The sequence below is a fragment of the Bacillus rossius genome, chromosome 7, assembly GCF_032445375.1.
Source record: "Bacillus rossius redtenbacheri isolate Brsri chromosome 7, Brsri_v3, whole genome shotgun sequence".
NCBI lineage: Eukaryota > Metazoa > Arthropoda > Insecta > Phasmatodea > Bacillidae > Bacillus > Bacillus rossius.
The window spans coordinates 40,906,799-40,929,768 of NC_086335.1; the positions used below are offsets into that span (position 1 = coordinate 40,906,799).

At 40.2% G+C, this 22,970-nt stretch overlaps 1 protein-coding gene across 1 annotated transcript; it reads right to left on the minus strand.

Moving 5' to 3' along the window:
* Positions 1 to 1,256: 1,256 nt before the first annotated feature.
* On the minus strand, positions 1,257 to 19,095 carry LOC134533882 (adhesive plaque matrix protein-like). The gene is made up of 6 exons (XM_063371643.1): positions 19,019 to 19,095; positions 12,058 to 12,124; positions 9,970 to 10,136; positions 7,476 to 7,611; positions 5,579 to 5,774; positions 1,257 to 4,087 (listed from the first exon to the last, which is right to left on the minus strand). Exons 2-6 carry the CDS (start codon positions 12,080 to 12,082, stop codon positions 2,746 to 2,748), a joined length of 1,866 nt encoding a protein of 621 aa, XP_063227713.1. The 5' UTR covers positions 12,083 to 12,124; positions 19,019 to 19,095; the 3' UTR covers positions 1,257 to 2,745.
* Between the last annotated feature and the right edge of the window lie 3,875 nt (positions 19,096 to 22,970).

Sequence of the window (22,970 nt, forward strand, 5' to 3'; positions counted from 1 at the left end):
ACCTGTGCCAAACGGTCAGACACAACTTACACAAGTTTACTTTATGGTAGTTGAAGAAGCGGAAACTGAGACTGTGTCAAATTATTCAGGGAGTCGAACGAACAGCTGTACTGGAAGCATGGCAAGTCCTATTTGACAATAATATTTTGATGCATGCGTTCAAAACGGCTGTAGACAACTTGCCCAACGAGAGCTGCAAGGTGATCCATGCCGACCGTGTGCCGAGCGGGCAGTACACACGCCGGCCACAAGAGAATAATTATATGAATAGTGTAATATTGTGATTTGGTTAATTCATTCTTTGAATAGTTTTCTTTCAATGGAGAGGATTGATTTAAGATGCTTTTGGAACATGCCCTATTGCTGTCATAAGAAACCTCTACAATGGACAAAAAAATATGAATATGCAAGCACACAGAAAACAAGCTGAAATCAGCCACTGTCAAAAATTAAAAACATAGCAGAAAATTCAGGGGAAGAAATTATTTTTAAAAAGATTTCAGCACAGACACAAGGGGCTGAAAATGACGAGACAGTTGCTGATACAACAGTAAATAAAGACAAAAAATATATTTGTCAACCCAACAAACACATGCACAGACAAACCTATAGATGATACCAAACAGATAGTGTGACACCCCGATGACAGCACAGACATAAGCATTTGGGACATTTCTGGAACCGAGATCCGTTCCCATTCTGATGCACTAACAGACTCAAGGTACGACATACGGCGGCGCCGGAACGGGAAGGAGTAATGAGCAAAGAATCACTGTGCTGCTGGCGGAAGTCACGTGCTGGAAAACTAAACATTGTATCATAACTTACCTATTTACAGGGGAACTTCGGGTGTCCTTGGCTTATGATGCTATCCCACTTAACACGGTGAAGTGGTTTATGTTTAGTTTCCTCATGTTCACTGCTGTACCCCTCATGTACTATGTACATGCTGCTCATGTATACAGTTACAACCAACCAGCTAGTGACCAAGACATTTCACTAGTTTTTTTTGTGTAAATTATAATTTAAATTTTTGACAGTACATATATTAAAACAGAATTTAAAAAGCAAAAGTTTTTAAACAGAAAATAAAAACTTTAAATTAGGCAACAAAAAATACAGGGCTGCTAACTGTTGAATAAAGGCACTTAACTAAAATCTGTCACAAGTGCTAAAGTAACCTATTGTTTACAGATTGCAAGATGGATTGTGGGACAATCAGCACTTGTGTGTGGAAAGACTGCTTGGTAGCTTAACACAATAAGGGAATGAATTTTGATGGGTACCTTAAATGACTGATATTATTCGTAATTATTGAGATGCTGGTTTTATTGCTCGAAAAACAACAGGTCCAAGCTTTGTACTCTTGTTGATGTCAACATTTTGCTTCGTGCAAAATTACATCACCTACAGTCAACCACATGAAAAAATCTTGTTTCCTGCCATATGGGAGTATGTTACTCATCCAGACCATGATAATATTAAAAAAAAAATCTTGAAAAGATAGTAAGTTGTGATTAACTGTGCCAATAAATACAAGATGGTAGTAGGGCTATTCTATCTGGAGAGATGTGTTTGCTCATTTTAGACCCAGACAGTATTGTAGGTTCAAAAATTTGCTTCTCAGTGGCAAATGCAACGGAGTTAAACGGGCAGTTCTTGTGGAAGTTACATGTATTGTGACTGAGCAGAACACATCAGAAAATGGTTTGCCAGTTTGTCGTCTTAGGCAGACAGTCACAGAAAATATTTTTGTTCCGCTTACAAAATATTTATTTTACAAATATGTTTACATTGTATTTACATATTACTGGAGGTTTGGTCTCATTAAAGTTCGAATTACTGATCCAACAATCAAAAAGTGTAGAATCAGTTTTCTGGTATGGAACTTTAATTTTTATTAACTTAACATTGTAACAACACACACAACATAATTTTAAGTAATAAGTTCAAGTAATTCTCTCAATAACGGTAGCCGGTTTTCTATATATACACATACAGGAATATTTAACTTAAAAATAAAAGCAATATAATGAAATTTCAATATTTTATTTTAATAACAGTGGAAGACCTACACAACAATATATGTTTTCATTTCATCATCTGTAAATTAGGGTAGCACAGGTATTTGGCTGTATAATTACATGATTATTTTTCACTTACATATAAACACAAACAGTCATCAAATTTTGTGTTCTTGCAATAAGTACTGGCCATTATATGTTGGAAATTTTTTTGGTAAGTAATGATATTACTGAAATGAGTATGAATGTGGATATCTCCTTGCTCCTGAAATATGCTTATGGCTCGTCTCATCTACCCTGCTTTAATATAATATTTGTATCAAGGATCTTTTAAAAATGTAATCTTATATGTTATCTCATATGAATCATCTAGCTGTGGAAACAGAAAACAGTCGGTGAGTGAAAATGATGCAATCAGTAAAAACAAAAGTATTAATTCTCAACAATTGCCTGATGTTTTACAGATAGTAAACAGCATTTAACACACATTTATTTCCAAAATCGGCATCAAAGTATAAGTTTCAATTACTTATTTTACATGGGAAAATACAGGAGTTGCCCCACCACAAAAACAATGACATGAAACTGAAGTACATACATATGTAACTTGGCGAATGAGTCTTAAGACTTTAACCAGTAGGCAGTGTCATTTCATTAGAAACAATAGTCCTGACGGGCGGATGAAGTGAACAGACGGCGACTCGGCAGCCGGTCGCAGGTCCTAGGGCTTCGCGGACCTCGCCACCTTGAAGGATTCCTTGCCCTTGCCGAAGTGGTGGTCGCTGATGGGGTCCAGGCCGTCGTACTCCGTGTTGGACTCGTCGTAGTAGGCGTAGTCGTAGGACACGTCCTTGGCGCCCTTGGTGGACGAGACGGGAGCGGCGGTGGTGGGCGGTCGCCTGCGGGCGGCCGGCGCCGTGGGGCTGTAAGCCGCCGGGGACGCCCTGGCCTGGGGGGTCGTCGACTGCTGGGCGCTGTAGTCGTAGCTGCCGGTCGCCACGGGGCTCTTCTTGGGCGTCGCGCTCGAGGCGTTGGCTTTGCCGTCGGAGGCGCCCTGGTAGTTGTTGAAGCTGCTCGGGCCGTAGTTGCTGCTCTGCGCGGTCCTCAGGGACTCTGCCTCCGGCTGGTAGCCGGGCTGCGCGTCGTACTGCGGCTGCGCGGTCTTCTGGTAGTTGTAGTTGTTGTACTTGTAGGCCTCGCTGGTCGTCTGGAAGCTGCTGTAGGCCGGCGCGACAGTCGTCGCGGGGAAGCTCGGCGACGCCTGCTTGGTGCCGCGAGCAGCGCTCTGGTAGTTGTTGTACTGGTCGTAGGACGCCGGGGCAGCCGTCGAGGTGTAGGCGCCGTTGAAGTTGTAGTTGTAGTTCTTGCCGTTCGAGTACTCGGTGGACTCGTAGTTGGGCGTCGACTGGTAGGAGGCGGCGGCGTTGGCGTTCCCTTGATAGTAGTTGCTCGGGGCGGCCGTCCTCAGAGTGGTCGTTGGGTACTCTGGGGTCTTCCTCTGGATGTTTTGGTAGTTGTTCGTGGGCGCAGGTGTCGTGGGGTAGTCGGTGGCCCTGGCGCTGCTTGCCCTCGGCGCGAAGTTGTAGTTGTTGCCATTGTAGTTGTTCTGGGCACCCGCCTGCTGGTAGCTGCCGTCGTAGCCGAAGGCCGCGGAGACCTGGGTGGTCGACGGGGGGCTGCCGTTCCGCTGCACGGTGTTGTACCGCGGCGTGTAGGTGCTGTAGACGTCGGCCGGGGCCTGGGAGGTGGTGCTGGTGGCGGGAGCCACGTAGTCGTAGTTCCTGGGCGCGTTGTAGCCCTGCTGGCCGCGGTACGCGCTCTGGTCGTAGGCGGCGGTGGTCGGGTCCTCGGGCTGCTGCTGCTGCTGCGGTCGCTTGCGCAGCTTGCGCACGGCCACCTTCTTCTTGGCGGCGGTGGAGTAGGCGTCGGCGAGCGTGGTGGGCGCGGCGGCCGTCGTGGGGGCGACAGGCTTGTAGGGCTTGGCCGTCTTCTTCAGGTAGGCGTCTGCGCTGTAGTCCTCCTCCTTGCCCTTGTTCCTGCCGAAGTAGTTACTGCTGCTGCTCCTGCGAACCAGAGTGAGCAGGACTTCAGACTTCAACCTCGTCCGTGAAGAAATAGGCTTACATCAGGTACCTATACCTGCTTCTTCTACAATAATCTAAAAACGAGTGATGCCTTCACATACAAAACAAAGGAGCATTTAATATGAGGATGTAAAATCGTATGCTACTCGAGTCTACATGTCTTAAAGATGGAGTGGAACTGCAAGGGGTGGCCAAACGAACACTATTGCCCATTCAGCAAAGGCAGGCACAAAACATATTTTGCCCTTATTTTATTCTGGACACAGTCTTCATTATGGAAGTTAACTTTATCTGAAATCTAGTAAAACGTCAAATGTTTTCATGAAACAGGCCTACTCATTGAGCGTTTGAAAAGTGTTATAATCCTTTAACTCAGTACACTAAAAGTGGTTATAACATATTACTTTATTAAGTACGATCATTTCCTACATAGCACATTACATCTTATAGTATATCCTGAATTGGTCTATTCCCTGACTCTGCATGACATCCTGAAGATATTTTTGAATATTACAAAGCTAACCTCGAGAATGGATCCAGGATATCCTAGTAGGCTGTCCATAGATGCAGCACAAAATATTCCATCCATGGAATTTACTGACAAACTCGAGACATTCTAAATGTGGACATTTTATAATCAGAGGATATCTGAATATGTGGGACACACTACAGATATTAAGAATATCTTATAAATATCCCAAGATCTAGACATGTCTTCAGGACATGCTGTGTGCTATGTATGTGGTGGTGTGATGAGAAGGCAGCTCCAGAAGTCATCATTATTAATTGAGGGATTTTCCTGTTAATTTATTCCTATAGCTTTTTTTTCATCTGTTGTTGGATCACAAATTTTCTCTCCAGAGATTTACTAAACGTTATTTTCGAGCTGCAAAATGTAACGCGAGTGATAATAATTACGAACACTTGTGTTGTTTCTTTTTTCTTTTACTCACGACATACCTATTCACTTAGTAAATATCGGTTGAAAATATTTGACGCAGAACAACGAATGCGAGGGAGATATGTAGTTAAAATGATATAAATTGTCCTAAAAAAGGTAATGAAAAAACTATTAAATCAAGATGGCGAGCCGTGACATACCTAGCAAAGGGTGGGGGGAGGGGTGGCTGATGGGGCATGTGCTTTAGGCGCCTTTTTCATGCAGCTAAACCGGCAGAGTAATTATTATATATGTATGTATATATATTATGTACATACTTGGATATCGTAGTGTTAGAAAAAAAAATGTTGGAGGACGTATTAACTGAATTATTTGTACTTAGTGAAAGATGTGTACATCTAGGTATATCGTCAAATATTTAAAAATTGGTATTTTTTCTCGCATACTATTTAACTTGAATCGTATCAATCTGTTTGTGTATATTTTGAGGTGAATTAAAAAGATACGTGTAAGAGTGGCGACACGAGGCGCTGGCGCTGGCGCTGCCGGGAAAGGTGTTGGCTCGGCACCTGAGGTCCTTGCCCTGCTGCAGGCGGCGGTCGCCGGAGTCGCTGCGCTGCAGGTAGAACTCCTCCTCGTCCTCGCGCGGGCGCGCCTGGGGGCGGGCCTGGGGGCGGCTCCTGGGGGCCGGCCGCGCCGTCGACGGGCCCAGGGCGATGGGGGCGGCGCTGCTGCTCGGCTGGGCGGCGCCGCTGGGCGAGTAGCCTGCGAGCACGTGGCACGTCACTGCGCTGCTACAAGTCACGAGGCGTCCACGGAACTCACTTTCCAACAACAACTTAACCGAAACATAAACCAAGAGTTCTTCTTCTTCGTCATTTCAAATTACTGAATCTTTCTCAGAAACTACGCCGTATTTCGACTTCCGAGTTGTATGTTTCGTTCTAAAAAAAAAAAAAAAAAAAAAAATTGGTTGTCTGTAAAGTCGGTTTGCGGACGATAGTTTAACGTGACGACGTCATAACAAAACATTGATGAAATGATTGCATACTTTTATGAATAAAATTGAATCATTTTTTTTATTTTAATAATAAAAGAATAAATACTTGAAATTATTTCAGTAATCAGATTTTTTTTAAATGCAAGAATAATTAATCTTTATTGCCGAAATTGTTGTTGTAATAAGCAACGAAAACCACATTAACTTTTCACTTCACTTTATAAACAGTCGACGAAACAGTTCACGTGTAGATGACTTGTAATTAATTTTAAAAACTGGCGTTTAGCTATAAAGTTTAAATATAACTATGAACAAGTTTCCATATAAATTAACTGTAATCGAATATCTATCATCAATTATATGAATCACCATAATTTTTTAGTCAATTGTAACATAAACTATTATTACTGCACTCGTCGACAGCGGAACAGAACACAGCAGAACGAACAATGAGCGTAACAGGACACAGCGTAACGGAACAATGTGCGTAATGGGACACTTTTTCGTGCGTGCAGACGGCGTTCATTGATTTATTAGACGTTGTCACGTCAATAAGGTAAATACACACATTGACAAAATAAGTGTGTACTTAACAAGTTTTTTGTAATGTTTTGTTAATAAACCACGTTCAAAGTAAATGAACACAAGTGTTCTTAAATTTACGAAGAAAGCAGTGAATTTACGAAGATCTCTTGATGATTTGTAACCAGCGTGTTTCGTAAATTGAAGTTGAAAATTTTTAACAGTATGTTAAAGTGGAAAATAAAAACTGTCAAATTAAGCAAAATGACTGCCAAAAACCATTCTACTTAGAGCCTGAAATCAAAACTTATCAGCTTGGAGTCAACCGTGGATTGTTTTGGGGGTCCTCGTTTCTTAGAAAGTAGTTTTAATGATTCAACTTTTTTACCTGCTGGCATTTCACTAACCCCACCCAACATTCAGCTCTTTCCTTGCAACGCAAAGGTTGCGACGCGCGAAAGCAAAATGTGTTAATGCGAACATGCGATTTTCACTCGCGCGACCAACGAAGATAGAAAATTAAATAATAAAAAAAGTTTCTTGCCATTACTTACGTACCATACATACGGCAGGTTTTTTTTATCAAATCATGTTCGAGGGAAATATGTTTAGTACTAATTTAACATTGAATTGGAACAATCCACTGTGCACGAACACATTTCAGAACTTGCACGGATAAATATTGTGAACAAAACCCTTGTGAATACACAAATAGCAATAGTATTACCAACCCACCAGGTTCGTCAATGCTGTGATTTGGCGCCCGCAACACCCGCGATGGAATGGAAAATATTTAGGCCTATAAACAGAAAGTCTGTCGCTTCCGGCATCCATGTCACTGACGTCGCAGATGTGTCGAACGTGACTGGCTGGGAATGTTCGCGCTACCGTGATCCTAGGGAGACACCAGGGAGAGGCGAGGACCGAGGGGCAGGGGAACTCACCGATGCGGTAGAGGTCGAAGTTGTCGCTGTAGAAGAGGATGTTGGCGTCGCAGTTGACCTCGTACCAGCTGGCGCAGATCTGGTTCTCCTGGTCGAACGACGTGTCGTTGGGGCACAGGAAACGGAAGTCTTGCACCTGTTAGAGCAACAGTCGAAAATGGCTTGTCCCGTCGGCACGAGAAATAACAGTAAATTTACAAACTTTTCAAACGAAGAATCAACCTCAAATAAATCAAGAGTTCTTTGTAATCTCAGATATGTAATTGAATCTTCGTAAAAAAAATCTATGCTCGGTTCTACTTTTCAAGTTGTGTGTTTCGTTCTAAACAAGGCAGACACGCGGAAGGAAAAAAGTTTTCTTTTTTGCTGTAGACTTTAAACGTTTTTGAATGTTTTGTTGACATACTAAGAATATTATTATTGATTCATTTTAAAAAAAGGAAGTGAACTCAATACTCATAAAATTACGAAGATCTCTGGGTAAACCAGCGTTCCTAATAAATTTAAGATGAACATTGCAACAGTGAAATTCTGTGCTAAAAGTTCATTAGCAATATAATACGAACTGGTTTCTAATGTCCTTGATGAGAATTATACGCCCAAGTACCCAAATTCATTGCTACAGTCATATTTTTACTAGTGGTGGGCCAAATCCCAATTTTCTCGAATCTAAATCTCGAATTCGAATCCCAAAGAGTATCTCGATATACCCCTCGAATCCGATTCTAGGCCTCAAAAAGGTCAAAAATTAAATCATGTGTAAGAAATTAAAAATATTAACTATGGTATTGAAACAGTCAACACTTCAAATGTTTGTTTCACAAGCTGAGTTTCCAGTATCAATACATACTGTATTTTTATCTATGTGATTACATGTTAAAAGTACACTATCTTGGGGACTGGTGACAGGACAATTATGAAGAAAATTTGACCTGGTAAACACAGAGGTTATCAGTGTTGAATTTGTTAGTTTACTTTATTTCCTCCAATAATTTTTGAACCTTTTTCCTCGAATATTGAATCCTTTGAATACTAAGGATTTGACTGGACCATCCCTTATTTTCACAATGCAGAAGTCGAGCGTTTTTTTGTCTAATAGTCAGCTCAAATATAGGCCTACTACTTATTTTTACCTGCAATGGTATCCATTTAGTACAGCTGCTGGACTAGACAAATTTTTAGTTTTTGTTTGGTAGGGGTTTTGTTTTTCATGAAGTTTGTTTTAGGGGCAATATATAAAGACGCTTCGTTACATATAACTTGCAATCATGCTTATCTTGCTATCTTGATACAAGGGCTAAGTCAGCAAAGGGCAGGGCGGATTTAGGCCTCCCACCTAGAGACAGATTTTTTTATAATAATGCACCTCACTTATCAGCTTAACATGAATAAAGTTTGGCTCCATATTTATGACCACTGAACATGTAGAATTGAGAGTAGCCTCCTCTTTAAATAATTATCAAAACATAATAATTAGCAATTGCAGTACAAGGATGTACCTTTCATAAGTGGCAATCTTTATTTAAGAATGTCAGGTTTTGAAGAACCACTTCAGAGGTCCGCCTAGTCAGGGGTGTATCTGTGTCAGTGAGGCGGGATGGTAATTGTGACGCTCGCTGGTGCTTCTAGCACGGTATATCCTCTAAGTCCAAATCTGAACTGGCGCGCAGTCTTATCGTCGTGCTTAGGACAACTGTGATATTTGAGTGGTAACCACAATATTATATGGCGGAGAAATGATGAAAAAGTCTCATGAGTGCTTTCAAGGTTTTTTTTCTGGGTGTTTCATGCCTAAAAAATCTTTAAAAAAAAAAACAAGGTAACCATTTTTACTCTCATATTAAAAAAAATTTAATACGAAATACGGAAACATAGCTTCTCATCTGCTCTCAGCGCATTCTTAAATGAATATCTTAAACAGATATTTTGGGCAGTTTTAAATCACGTGTTTTTTTTCTGAAGCTTTGCAGACCGTGTGTGTTCCCGGGTAGGCGAGGGTCTTACGAGTCCTCGGCTAGCAAAAAAAAAAAAAAAAAAAAAAACGTTTTATTGATTTTTTTTTTAAAATTTACCGGGGTGTCCTTCCCTTTTCCACTGCACCCATGACACGCTATCAGTTATTCAGACAAGTATCCATAAATTCCGTTTTCGTTTGACTAATTGCGCCATGGCGACGAGGTAGGTCGAGAGCGCCACGCCAAGATGGCGGACGCGGCCCGGGTGATGTGATGCGGGAAGCCTACAACTCACGTAGTTTCGGTTCCCTGCAAGAATTTCCGAAGATTTCCGAAGTTTTGCGTTTTGGTATCAACGCCACTTCAGCCGCTAAATCAGAAGTTTCCAATGAAAACAAGCATGTTGTGACTGACCTAACCTAACCTAACCCTTCGATATTTTTTTTAAATTTAAATTTTGGAGAGAAATCCGAAGTTGCACGAACGTGTTAGGGAACCCGAAACTACGTGAGTTGTAGGCTACCGGATGCGGTGCTCACCCCGACGCCGGGGACCTTGACGCAGACGTGGAACATCTGGCAGTCGGTCTCGAGGTCCGCGTAGTAGCCGCCCAGGATCTTGTCGCGGCAGTCGAAGCTCGTGTCCGGCATGTACTCCTGACTGTAGTTGGGCGGTCGCCTCTGAGCCGCCGCGGCCAGCACCGCGCCTGCAGCCAGGGGTCACGCCTGCTTTACACCACGTAACACATTCCAGGCTACCAGCAGCCTCCCACTTCTCAGCGTTTTCGGTGAGAAGTGTTACGAAAACTGTTGAAGACGCACAATTTTATTGTCCATGATGTTCTGTTTATTATATAGGTACACAACGTTTCACCCAGTAAAATAAGCACGTAGATAAAATTATTAACAGTATCTTTTGATGAATTTGATAAATATAATTATCAAAAGAAGCCCTGGGTAGAAATGTGTTGTTTCCTACTGTTTTAAAATTTTTTTTTAGTTAAGGGTTGGTAACATCTTGCGACTTGCGTGCTTTATAAACGATCTTAATTTTTCTCCATTTGTTGCGTGTTTGCGTTACTGTGACGTTACGTTCCTTGCGTAGTTTGTAAACCGGTCTGAGGCCCGTTCAACAATGGCACGGAAACAGGCAGAGACGGATCTCACGGAACATAGTTTCTACAAATGGCACGCAGTAGTTTCTACAAATGGCACGCAGACGGAGACGGGCCCGTATACGCACTAGCTCGGAAATGCTGAGCTCTTCCGTTTATTATTATATTATAATATATAATTATAAATTTTTTCATTGCCATAAATATAAAGGGTGATCACTAGAATATACAAACTGACTCGCACACTCCAAAGTTGGATAAAGTCCACGTGTCGTACAAGTCGTGTACGCCAGTGGAAGAACGGGCGAATGGCTCGTCGCCAACCACTTGCGTGCCGACTCGGTGCTCGGGGATTGGAGTCGTGCCAGCGGGTCGGGATCGAACCCACGGCTCTCGCCACACGAGCGTGACGCCTTAGCGACCACGGCCACCGACCTCCGCAGGACACTCGGTTGCAGCGCAGACTTGGGTGCGAATCCCGGCTGGGCATGCACGTGCCTGGCTTTTCAAATAGTCATGTAGAACAGTAGCTTGGCCTCTGGGTTGCAGCCGCGTCCTTGGCGAATAATTCACCAACCGTCATCAGGGAGCAGTTACCTACAGTAGGCAACTGCTCCCTGATGATGGTTTACTGCAATGTCGACCGAAACGTTGGTGAATTATTCGCCAAGGACGCGGCTACAACCCAGAAGCCAAGCTACTCCAGACAATGGCCGTGAAAGCCTGCGAACATTATCTTGTAGAATAGTTTAGTTTGTAGGCTGCCCCTCTGGACTTACCTAGCAGAAAAAAATTAAATAAAAAATTTGTCAATAAGCTAAATAACATAAATACTATTAATTAATACAAACATAGATTCCTGATGATCGAAGTAATTTTGATATCAACGTTCCAGGAAATTCCCCGACCAAAGCTGTACTTGCTTTCATGTCAAAATGTTCTACAATATAAGTAATGATGTTGCATAAAATACTCGATAGTATAATGAACAAATATAATTTAGGACATCGAAAAAAAAATGTGTTGGAACTTCAAATGTGATGTTTGTACTAGCTACTATTAGTGGAATCCAAAATATAGGGGAGGGGGGGGGTAAATAGTTACGAATGTTGTTAATTAAAATCTATATGTGGATTGGTTTTAAAGATAATTAATTAGTACATAGTTAAATGTAAACTTTAAAGCCTGCGACATTTATTAATTGTGAGGTAAACTGGTGATTCGTTCATTTTATTGGTGGAAAATCTACCTCAAAGATCAAATTAGTATCAAAAATTAGTTATAAGCTTGTAGAAACTAGCCTAAATTAATTTGCTATGCAAGAGTTTATAGAAGTTGTTACAACTAGTGTTAGATGAGTGTCATTTATTTACAAACACAGACAAACATTTTAAGTTGTTTCGTTTTAAATAATGAATTCTCAAAAATACTTTATTCCATGACAGAGAGGTCGACACCTTAAAACTGAATATGATAATTTAATTTATGGTACAAATATTAGCAGTAAACTTACCTAATATTAATATTAACGACCTCATGGTCTTTTTACGCTGTTTGCTTCTGATCAAACAAATCACAACCTGAAATACAGAATAAGAGTTACAATTAATACATCAATGTTACACATCTCAAGCATTAGAAAAATAAACATGTTTGTGCATGCTGCATTGGTCGAAATAAATTCAGAGGTCATACACATGTCAGTGGGTTGGATAATGAAGAGAAATATTGGTTGAGATAATTATTGTAATTATTAAGAATGCAGTAATATGCATTCAAAGAAATAGAATACGTATAGCGTGGATTTAAATATTTTACAAAAAAAAATCACTGAACATTTTATTTTTATTACGTAACGAATATTACTGTAAGATATATATATATATATATGTGTGTTTGTTAAAACAAATTTATGTATACACAAATAGCATAAGTTCAAGTGCATAGCATAACAAGTACTGTGATGTGTATTTAATTTCAAAATGAGATTAGAATTGGAGTTTGAGTTAGCCCAGATCAAAAATAAACTTTGATATTATAGGATGGTTTAAAACATATTTTGAGTTCATCTGTCCAAATTTATTTAATGAGGGGAAATAAAATTGGAAGCCATTTGTAGGGACCGGAAAAATTTGCGGGTTCAATGACCTGCAGGATGAACTCCACAGTTCTACGTACACTCGGTCAAATGCCACCCACTCATCGGCTGCTGTCTTGTGAGACGTCCCAGCGTAGCAGCTTGTGATTCTATAAAGCTTTGGTCGGGTGTTTCTCACTGGCCCATAGAGTCATCCAGGTGAGTTGTGAGCCAATAGCAGAGGCAGCACTGAGGTATAACTATTTGTATTTTAGCCTATCGCGAAATGAACTCGCGAATTTTTCCGGTCTCTAGCCATTTGTTGTCCAGTACAACCCCCTCCAACTATACTGCCAAGTACAGTCGGAGACAAATGTTCGGCAGCGGGACGTCTCGCCACACCGGCCTTAGCGTCGAGCAGGGAGGGGGGAAGCAACAGAACACGAGGAATATAGCCACTGAAAAAAATGGCGTGGTTGAGAAATTTCAACATAAAAAATTAAGTTTAAAAATAAAGAAAAAAAATTGGTTGTCTGTAAAGTCGGTTTACGGACGATAGTTTAATGTGACGTCATAACAAAACATTGATGAAATGATTGATCCAGAAGAAAAGGAAATATCATATTCGTCTTGAGACTGAGCCGTAATAGGTTTTTGCAAACAAACCATTTAGGCATTAAAAATATTATATTCTTTAAGGAAGAATTTTTTTAAATTTTTCTATCTTTTGTATGATAAAATCTACCTCTGCATACTTTTATGAATAAAATTGAATAATTTTTATTGAATTATCACTATTTTGTATGGATACAAAGAAGGAGTGAAATGAAATGTACAATTTAATTATTAAATTTACTTTTATTTGCATTCATTAATTCAAATATATTTATTACTTTTGAAGTGTAGGGCGCGTCGTATTTATTTTTACAAGTACAAAAAAAATTCGCTTCGGCCGGGATTCGAATCGTCATCCTATGGATTGGCAGTCAGCTATGCTAACCGCACAGCCACGAGGCCATATTGGAAATTAGTGTTTCAGATGTTCTAAATTAATAATATTCCACGCACGATATTTTTTGAATTTCTTTTAACTAGCATACCTTGTCTGCATGGCTTAAACCCAGCATGAATAGGCGTAAAGGCTTCGGCCTGGGACGCACCTAGGGTCTTCCCTAACCCAGAACCCTCCCAAACAAAATACACTTAGTTTTAGTTAGGTTAGGAAAAAGAAAAAAAACAGGACACATCCGTAGTGGGACAATTTTTCGTGCGTGCAGCCAGCGTTCATCGATTTATTAGACGTTGTCACGTCAAAAAATTTAACATCAATGTAATTTTATTACAGACACATCCTTTAACTTAAGTTTTCTCACAATAAACCATTAAAGAATCATTTTCGTACATTTTAAGAAAACACGGCAGTTTAAATTATTTTGTGTACTATTTTGTGTACTTATTAGGAGTATATTTAGTACAGTACTCCCAAACCGAAAAAAAAAAAAAAAAAAAAAGACTGGCACGCCGAATGACAAACACGTAAGGGTGCTGAGGGAGGGGGGAGCGGTCGAGGCTACTCGAACACGCTGCACTATTCTAATGCGGCCGTTACACAAGGGAGAGATGGCGCAACACCCATTGTCCCGTCCGCGCGCGCTCTGTGCCCGCTTCGACCCCAGCAGGCATGGCGCCACACTCGAGAACCGGGATCGCGCAGACAGATAAGCCCTAGCCGCTGTACGGGCCGCGAGCCCCGAGCCCCGCTGTCTCCACCATCGGTCCGACCCGCAGAGTAACACGAGTGTGCGTCTTTTGTGGGGTTTGTTGGTCTGATTTCCCCCCATGCTTTTATGTATATTTCATCGTGCATTGTAATCCTGTGTGCTATGGTATCCCTTGTGTCAAGTACTGCAAGAAGAGACAATGGATGCGTCTGGCATTGGAGCTCTCGTGTGTATTTATAGTGTTCATCGTCTACTAAGGTTGTTGTATTTCTTGGCTTCCGCCATTTGTACTCTCCTTCCGATAAATAAAAGAATTTATGAAACTGAAACTAGTGTGCGTCCCCGCGCGAATAAAGACACGGTGAATTTTGTTTCTTTAATCACCACATCATGTAATAAAAAAAGTTATCCCCAAATGTGTAATAGTTGTTGATTGTGATAGGACACATAAATTAGATTTTGTATGTGGCACATAGTAGTGGGTGTTGGTGGAAATGGCAGCTCACGTTATATTGGCTGCACTTGGTTGTGGAACAAAATTGTGGTTTTATTGTTATATCTCTCGCTCCCGTCATCGCAACGAGATAAAATATACACCAGTTTTTAATTCTTAATCATAGGCTTTTTTTTTTTTTTTAAGTTTCAACAAAATCGGTCCAGTAGTTTTTTGAGCCATACTCGAACAAACAAGCAGACAAATATTCAATAATAATATTATAGAAACTATTTTAAACTCAATAATAAAACAATTATCTATATAATGATACTAAAATAATGTGGGTTAACAGCGTGTTTTTTTTTTTTTTTTTTTTTTTGCTAAAAAGGGATAAATACATTGGAGACTTTTGCGGTCACTTCTCTGCCTCCCACCAAGGCGACCCGGGTTCGATTACTCGGTGAAGTCAAACCACAATTTACAGCAACTCGGAAACATGGCAGGCGTTGCCGGGAGCCGTTGGTTTCCTTCCGCACGTTTCATTCCGACGATGTTCCATTAACATATAATTACGTTATGTTCAATGAAAATTCCAGGTGCAAATCTTTAAAAGAGTCTTATTTAAGAAAATTAGAAAACTTATAAACACCTAGTGGCGGTAATGCACGTACAAAAAACACGAGTTGATCAGCTGATTTGGCGAGGTGGTATTCGGCAAAGGGAAAACATTTTAACTTTTTTTTGTGTGTGTAAAACGAATTTAGATGTCAGAAATGAGCGATACCCTTGCTGGAGCTGCCACGGGAAAAATACATAAACACTATTTTTCAATTTATATTTATGATTTTAGTATGTTTTGATATAATTTGAAACGAATAGGCCTCTATATGCAGGCGAGGAGCAAGCATTTTTCTGCACGAAAGTCAGTGAAGAATAATAATATATTTCAAATTCGTATAGTATTTTATAGTTTGGTATAATCATAACATGTATTACATACAGCTTGAAGGCCGGGATATTGCTATTCAAAACCAGAATCAGTCCGGGTTGAATGAAACATCTATTGGCCCTGTCCAGCTAAGCTGCAGCGCCTTGAATGTCACCTGAAACGCAACACTTGTGCTGAGCGGGTGGCGGCACTACAGGCGCTAGCAGCTACGTGTTTACAATCGGGAGACTCCCGGGTTATTATTATTATTATTATTATTATTATTATTTTCCACATTGTTTCTATATTGTGGTGATATATGAGATGGGTCCGAGTTGGGTAGACCTAAGTGCGTCTCAGCCTTGGCCTATACAACAGTAAGCAGTGACGACTGGTAAAGTGGGTATGAGCAGGTGAGGGGGGAAGGGTTAATTTTATCCTTATTAATACTTTTGCGGAAAAAAAAAAGGGGGGGTGATCATTTCATGTAAATCGTGCATATAACATCAGCATATTCCATTGCTACTACTTGTAATTGAAGTGAATGATTTTTTTATGCACTCTACAAAACTCTGAATCATAACGAAAAAAACGGTTCACGTACAGCCAAGTACATAAATGGTGGGCAGTCGTGAACACGCCAGCCACTCTACCAGTCGCCGCTCTAGCCAGTGAAGTCCCCGAGGCCTCACACGGCTTCAGGAGAGAGAGGAATAAAGACGCGATCAAATTAGTTATTAAATAAGTTAATGCACTGGGGGTGAGACGCTAGAAAAAAATTATTCTACAGTTTTCATTAACGATATGTCCAATACTTATAATGCCATGTAAGTATAGAACTGTATATTTATGTGTATGTATGTATATAAAAAAATCACACAGGTTTTGTGTAAATATGCGTTATTGAGAAAAATCTTTTAGTGAATGAAGCCCTTTCAGCATGGACCGATTCAATTTTTTTTTTTGTAATATAACTAATATTTACAGTTGTTTTATAGTTGTGCTCAGCTCTAATAATAACTGCATTTTAACATTTATTTCTGTGCTCTACCCATTCAACACGTTAAAAAAATTTCTGTTAAATAATGTTTTTATTTTTAACTTTCTCTGTTTTTACCAATTAAAACATTATAAATTTTCTATTTGCTATAAATTCAGAATAAGTGGGTCATGATTTCAACTGAGTAGCCCACCAGAAGCTAACAGAACAGTGCTAATGGTTCTGGGTTCGAGACGCTAGAAAGTAATAATCTAACATTCCCACCAACAAAAGGAAAAAAAAAAATTGAAAACAAACACCAAACCAATTTTAGCGCTGCAGGTTCTGCTATCACAGTTTATTTCTATAGAATAATCGATGTTTGAGTATATTTAAGTCGTTTTTTAAATACATACTTAACAAAAATGCATTTTTTATTTAAATTTTAGTACGTAACTCTTACGTTTCACCTGATATTAAAATAAATAATTTTTTGTGGGTCTGTGTTAAATTGCAAATATTTCGTAAAACTGTTTACAAAACAAATCTTCTCAAAATAAAATATTTCAATATAAACCTTTGTATTATGTTTATTAGATGTTTAGGTACGAAATATGCTTGAATATAATTATTTTGCACATTGAAATCACTTTTTCTCCAGGGAAGATCATCGGCTTTTTTTTTTCTTTTGTGAGATATGCGTTCCTCAGAAATGAAATTAAAATTTGGTAGTTTTACGTTATTTGAATTTCTTCAAGCCCCCGCCCCCAATTAAATCCTGTGCAAGCTCCTGATGCACGTATATAAAATTAACGTTGTTAAAAATCATCATTCAAAACTACAAAGACCCAAATAAATGACAAACTACTAAATTTAAAAAAAAATTGTGGTGAGGTAACCTGACTTGTGAGCACAAAGGAGCCGATACTTAGGATACAACACCGGTTGAGGTGGTCTTTATCCACATTACGAAGGCAATGGGTAACCGCCTCGCAATATTTTTTTTTAAGTACATGTGTAGCCAGTTGCTTCGCGGTCGTGATCCCACCGTGCTACCTGAGGCCACAGAGCCCAGCAACCTGCGAGCTAATTACCAGCGAACACCATCACAATACTTTCAACAGCAAAGACTATTTATTAAGCCCCGAAAGTGGTGGTTGCCCATCAGGCCTCATTGACGTCAAGATGGGGTAGCGGTCGTGCGACCCAGTTCCTCTAGCGGTTTCAGAAACCAGCATGCGATATATCGCCTAGCGTTCACATTCAAATATTTCAAACGTTGCCTGGCTTGTTTCACGTATTATCAAGAAACAATTTCTTGGCAACCAGTTTGAAAGTCCCACTCCGATTTCGAGTGAGGTCTTAAAATTGTGCGAAAATGTCGGGGCAATTTAGAGAACGAAAGGTTGTGTAACTAAAACAAGATTCACTTAAAATGATTTTTTTCACACTTACTATGCTAAGCGAATTAAATTTTGTGAATACTATTTAAAAATTAAGAAAGTGGCCTCCACTTTTGGAGTAATAAAAGCTTTACCGCTAGGATATGGTTCGACTCCTGGATATTTCGTGTTTTATGTATTGCAATTTTTATGTCAAAGTTTAGGCCGGCAGTTAGGAACCGAGACGACCTCTTTGTTTCAACAGTTTTTAGGTCACTACAATTTTATTTTGCTTGATTTTCATAAATATGGCTTCGTTATGTCATAGTATATTAATAAGTATATGCCAGAAGTTAATAGTGATTGGCTGCTGCAAATAGTTTCCTCTGTGGAGTCGTCGTTTAGAATTGAATTCATTTTTGGGGAATGACTACAACAGTAATAGAATAGAATATAATGACTTTTAAAATAGCTAAATGTGTTTTTTTTTCTGCCTTGATGAAAACAAATTTTCAATACTTGACATTAAAAAATTATCAAAACATAAAAACTGCTGAAACCAATAGCATGACATTTTTGGTACCTCTCTTTTTCCGTTACGTTATTTTAGTATACAACTAATCCTTCCCCCTTCTTCTGATTAGCCTTATACCATGTTATGGAACATTAACAAGACCAACTTGAGAAGCTAGCAAAGCTTCATTTATAGTCTTCGAACATGCTAGCATTTTTAAAAGCTCCCGATAAATGATACCATTAATAGTTTTTTATTTTATTTAAATCCCACGTATGTTACGAGTACGGCTCAAAATAAGACTTTCGTTTTCAATTAGTGGAAATAGTTTACATAAATATCACGATTTCCTCGAAGTCGTGAACCACGTACGAGACCACGTTGTAATAGCTGGCGGGTGGAACTGAGGCGCACGCGAGTAGAGGAGAGCCACTTACCTGGACGCAGACGACGACGCGGGCTCCTCCACACTGGACGCTCGACTGATGGGCTGGCGGGCCGAGTGCGTTATAGCCCGGCCGCGAACAATAGTGAAAGGTATAGCGTCTCCTCTTCCCCCTCCTCCAAGCGCGGCAGAGGACCGTCTCCCCGCGCGCGTTCCCACTGTCCCCCCACTCCCCTCCACATTCCCGCGTCCAGACCCATCGCTCCTCGCTTCCAGCCGACCGCTGGGAGCGCGCACCTGCGGGGACCGCTGACGTAATCTCCCTCGCCGCTCCGCAGCCGTGACGTCACCAGCCTCTTGGAGACCGGGTCTTCCGAGCTCGCTCGCGATCTGCACATGAGATCAGCAGGAATGAGCTGGTGTGCAAGAACTACTATACGTGCGTGTCTTTGCATTTTGGCACACGTACGGTGTGCAGAGCTTCAGAAAAAACACCTGTACTGTTTAAAAACTGCTCAACATACCGGAGTAGCAGGGGCGCAACAACTAAATTTTCAAAAGGGGGGGGGGGGGGGTAATATACCTTTTTTTTTTATAAAGAATCGTCGATCCCCCCTATTGAAGCGCGGGAAAATTTGTATTTCAAGGTGGAAAATTGTGCTATTTAAGCAGTTTTATTATCTAAAAATTGATTACACAGCACTTTCTTTACCCCCTTTGCCCCCACTTCAAGGTTTCAGGGGGGGGGGGGGGGCAAAATACCCTTCCCCCCCTGTTGTTGCGCCCCTGCGGAGTAGGGCATGTTTACGAAATTGAGGGCGGATGAGTAATTTTGTTTCCTTATTTCGTTTCTAAATTGTCCCTATTTCTAGAAGAATGACCATGGCTAAAACGTGTGTTTTCAAATATTTTTTTTTAACGCATGAAACATCCGGTACAGATTCTTGAAAGCACACCTTCATCTGTATTGCTCTGCCATATAGTGTTACGGTTACACCAGCGACCGTCGCAATTATCATTCCACCTCACTAACACCAAATAGGTACACCCTTGATGAGGATTACCCAAAAACCTTAAAAAATTAATGTTTCTGTGGTTCTGGGAAAAACCTAATATTAAATTTATTTTGATGAATGCTATATATACTAAAATAAAGAGTTTTACGACGAAAGCTACACATGAAAGGTGTTCTAAAACTGGATACCACATGATTACATGATTTAGGTAGCTAAATGCTAGGGCAGACATAAAAGATAAGTTCATATAAAACATAAAATAAAGAATTGTCTACTATAGAAAAAGCCTATTTTAAACGATTGAATAAGGTTATATTATGGATTAATTTAAAATCATGTGCAAAAACATGAACTATTAGGAGCTAACTTGGGACACTGCCTCAAGCCGAGCGGTGCGTGAAACGGAACACCCCCCACGCACCCTGTTCGACTCGCGACTCGACACGTCACTCCACACAGCTTGCATGTCGCACGTGTGGCAGCACTGGCAGTTGTGCGTGGCGAGGAATGCTGTCCGGGAGTAGCGGCTGCTCGTGAAGAATTGGGAAGGAACAAGACTCATGCATAGTAGGTGAGAATATTGCACTTGTATAAGTATTCATTCTGCAGAAGCTCATGCAGTAATGCGTGGGGAAAATAAAGAAAAGAGGTTACTAAAATAGTGAAGGATAAACATAATTTAAACTACGTGGACGAGAGAAAATGTTTACGTAATCTCTATGGTGCGCAATCTTGATTGTGTTTTTTTTTGTTTGTTTGTTGTTTTTTTTGGCTGAAATTGCATGGTTATGGCGGTGTTCGAAATGGTCATCCTAGTTATGTAACTTGTTTGGTAAGTTCAAATTCACAGTCATTCAACATTCACTAGTTAACCACTTGTGGTTAACAAATAATGGAAAACTGCGGAATGAAGCCGTATTCCCACGATGTGCGCCATGACACATGTTTGTCAGTTATGGCGTCCAATGGTGGGCCCAAAACGTGTAACCGTGCATTTTGCAGGCGTCGTCTGTCTCAGCATTGGTTTATGACTTCTATGCAGGTTCGCAGAAAAGAAAATTGCTTCTCAGCAATAAATTACATGTTCGCCAGTAGAGCTACCATGGATGTGAGCGATTCTTTCAGTCCTCGCCAGAGATGTGTAAACATTAAACCTCGGTAACGAGCAAATTAATGTGTTCTCATGTTGCAAATAAACTTATAATACGAAACTCCGACATGAAATTTAACTTATAATTCTTAAAAATAATGTCAAGCGTGTTAAATATACACGCAAATTGTGTTTTTAACTACATTTATCACGTAGATTCCGCACCCGCCGCTGGAATTTGCTTCCGGGGCAGCTGCGTCGATTATCGAATCATTCTATTTTCAGAGCGATATTTTAAACTATACCAGAAATGGCTCCGATAAAAACGAAAAAAAGGTTTGAAAAAATGACTCAACCCTGACTTTGGACCTGTTTTTTTGACAAGGAATTTTATTAACATACCTACTGCCCACGTTATTGAAATTCATTAAAAAGTTAATATTTTAACGTTTCCCTTTGTCTCTATAAACATTAATTAGCGCTATCCACCACAGATGGCAGCACCGTGATTACGCATTTCCGTTCCATTCACGAATTCCGTATATCGAGAGTGTTTACACATCAATAAACTCCTATACTGCTGAAATTAGACGGTACTGACTGCTTATGGTGCTGCCAAGCGTGACTTAAATTTATTTCATGAGTTCAGAGTTTACATTTAAGTGGTTCACAGCTTATAACTTTGGAGGCCCATTTGTCTTCAGCACATGCGCATAACCTTGCAACGTAAACCCTATATGTGCATTTTTTTTCTCAAAGTAAACAATGGTAGCTGCATTGAAAACGTAGGGCAATGGGGTTGGAGAGGGAAAATACAATTGCCTGCCTCAAATAATGCTGTTGCAGGCATGGAGAGGGAAAATTCCTTGCTGAGCTTAAATGAAATACAGGACTGTTACTTGCGTTTCAGCCATGTTTGCACTGTAATAAACAAACGACATACTTTCTGACGATTTTTCCCCCCTCTATCTGCAGTTATTTTTATGTGCAAAAATCTTAGCTCTTAGTGCATGGAATTTGGTAGGATTAATTTCATAAATGGAATAGAAGTCAAATTAACGTAAATGCGTAACCGCGATGCTGCCGTCTGTGGTAGTCTCAGGAATGTCGAAAAGATGACGGGCCCATGTGATTCATCAGTATCCATTAGTTTTCGTGAACACCACAGAATTTACACCGCGCATAGTTATTAAAAAATAAATCTTTATAGTAGCAAAAATATCCTATAACACTTAATGTTACAATTGATAGTAATAGAAATAAATAATTACAACTAAAAAAATACGTCTTACAATTTTGACAAGCCTTAGTTAACATTGAAATGCAGGGATAGCGCAGCGTTTGTCATACTGATAAGACACAAGAAATTGTTAACCTACTTACACTCGACGCCATGTTGAATAAAATAATTTCGTGATGAAATTTTTACAGTCAAATCTCAAATGTTGAATCAGCTCAAGAAGGTTTGGTTTTTTTTTCTTTCTCAATTCTCTTCAATGTACTGACAAGTGGGCACATTTAATTTACCCTTAAAATCACAACATTTTTGGGCCCATGACTTGCAAATTTCAGTTGCCTACAGCAGTGTAAAAACAATTTAAATAAGCTTAATTTTTTTTTAGTTCGCTATATGCGACTTTTAAATTGATGCTGTAAAATAAAATTGTTACTCCTACCTCCTGAATACAGTGGCGAACCCAGAAGCTCGTTGCGACCATAGAAAAAGAGTGGGAAAGGTTTTGTTTGACAGGGTTGTACGTTGCACGGTCATGCTCGCAGGCTTAAGGCGAAGTGACCTGTAAGATTACAGTGGTTCCGCACGGGTCGTTACCACAACGCCGAACGTACAATACCGCCGAATACCATAACGCCGAATGCCAAATTGACCGCAACGCCGA

What these genes read in the sequence shown, in the direction of transcription:
- LOC134533882 (XM_063371643.1), bottom strand. Translation starts at nt 12,082, where the DNA reads ATGAGGTCGTTAATATTAATATTAG. An exon ending in TCAAGGTCCCCGGCGTCGGG is followed by an intron (nt 7,612 to 9,969) that starts GTGAGCACCGCA and finishes TTGCTCTAACAG; the next exon opens with GTGCAAGACTTCCGTTTCCT. An exon ending in CTTCGACCTCTACCGCATCG is followed by an intron (nt 5,775 to 7,475) that starts GTGAGTTCCCCT and finishes ACGTGCTCGCAG; the next exon opens with GCTACTCGCCCAGCGGCGCC.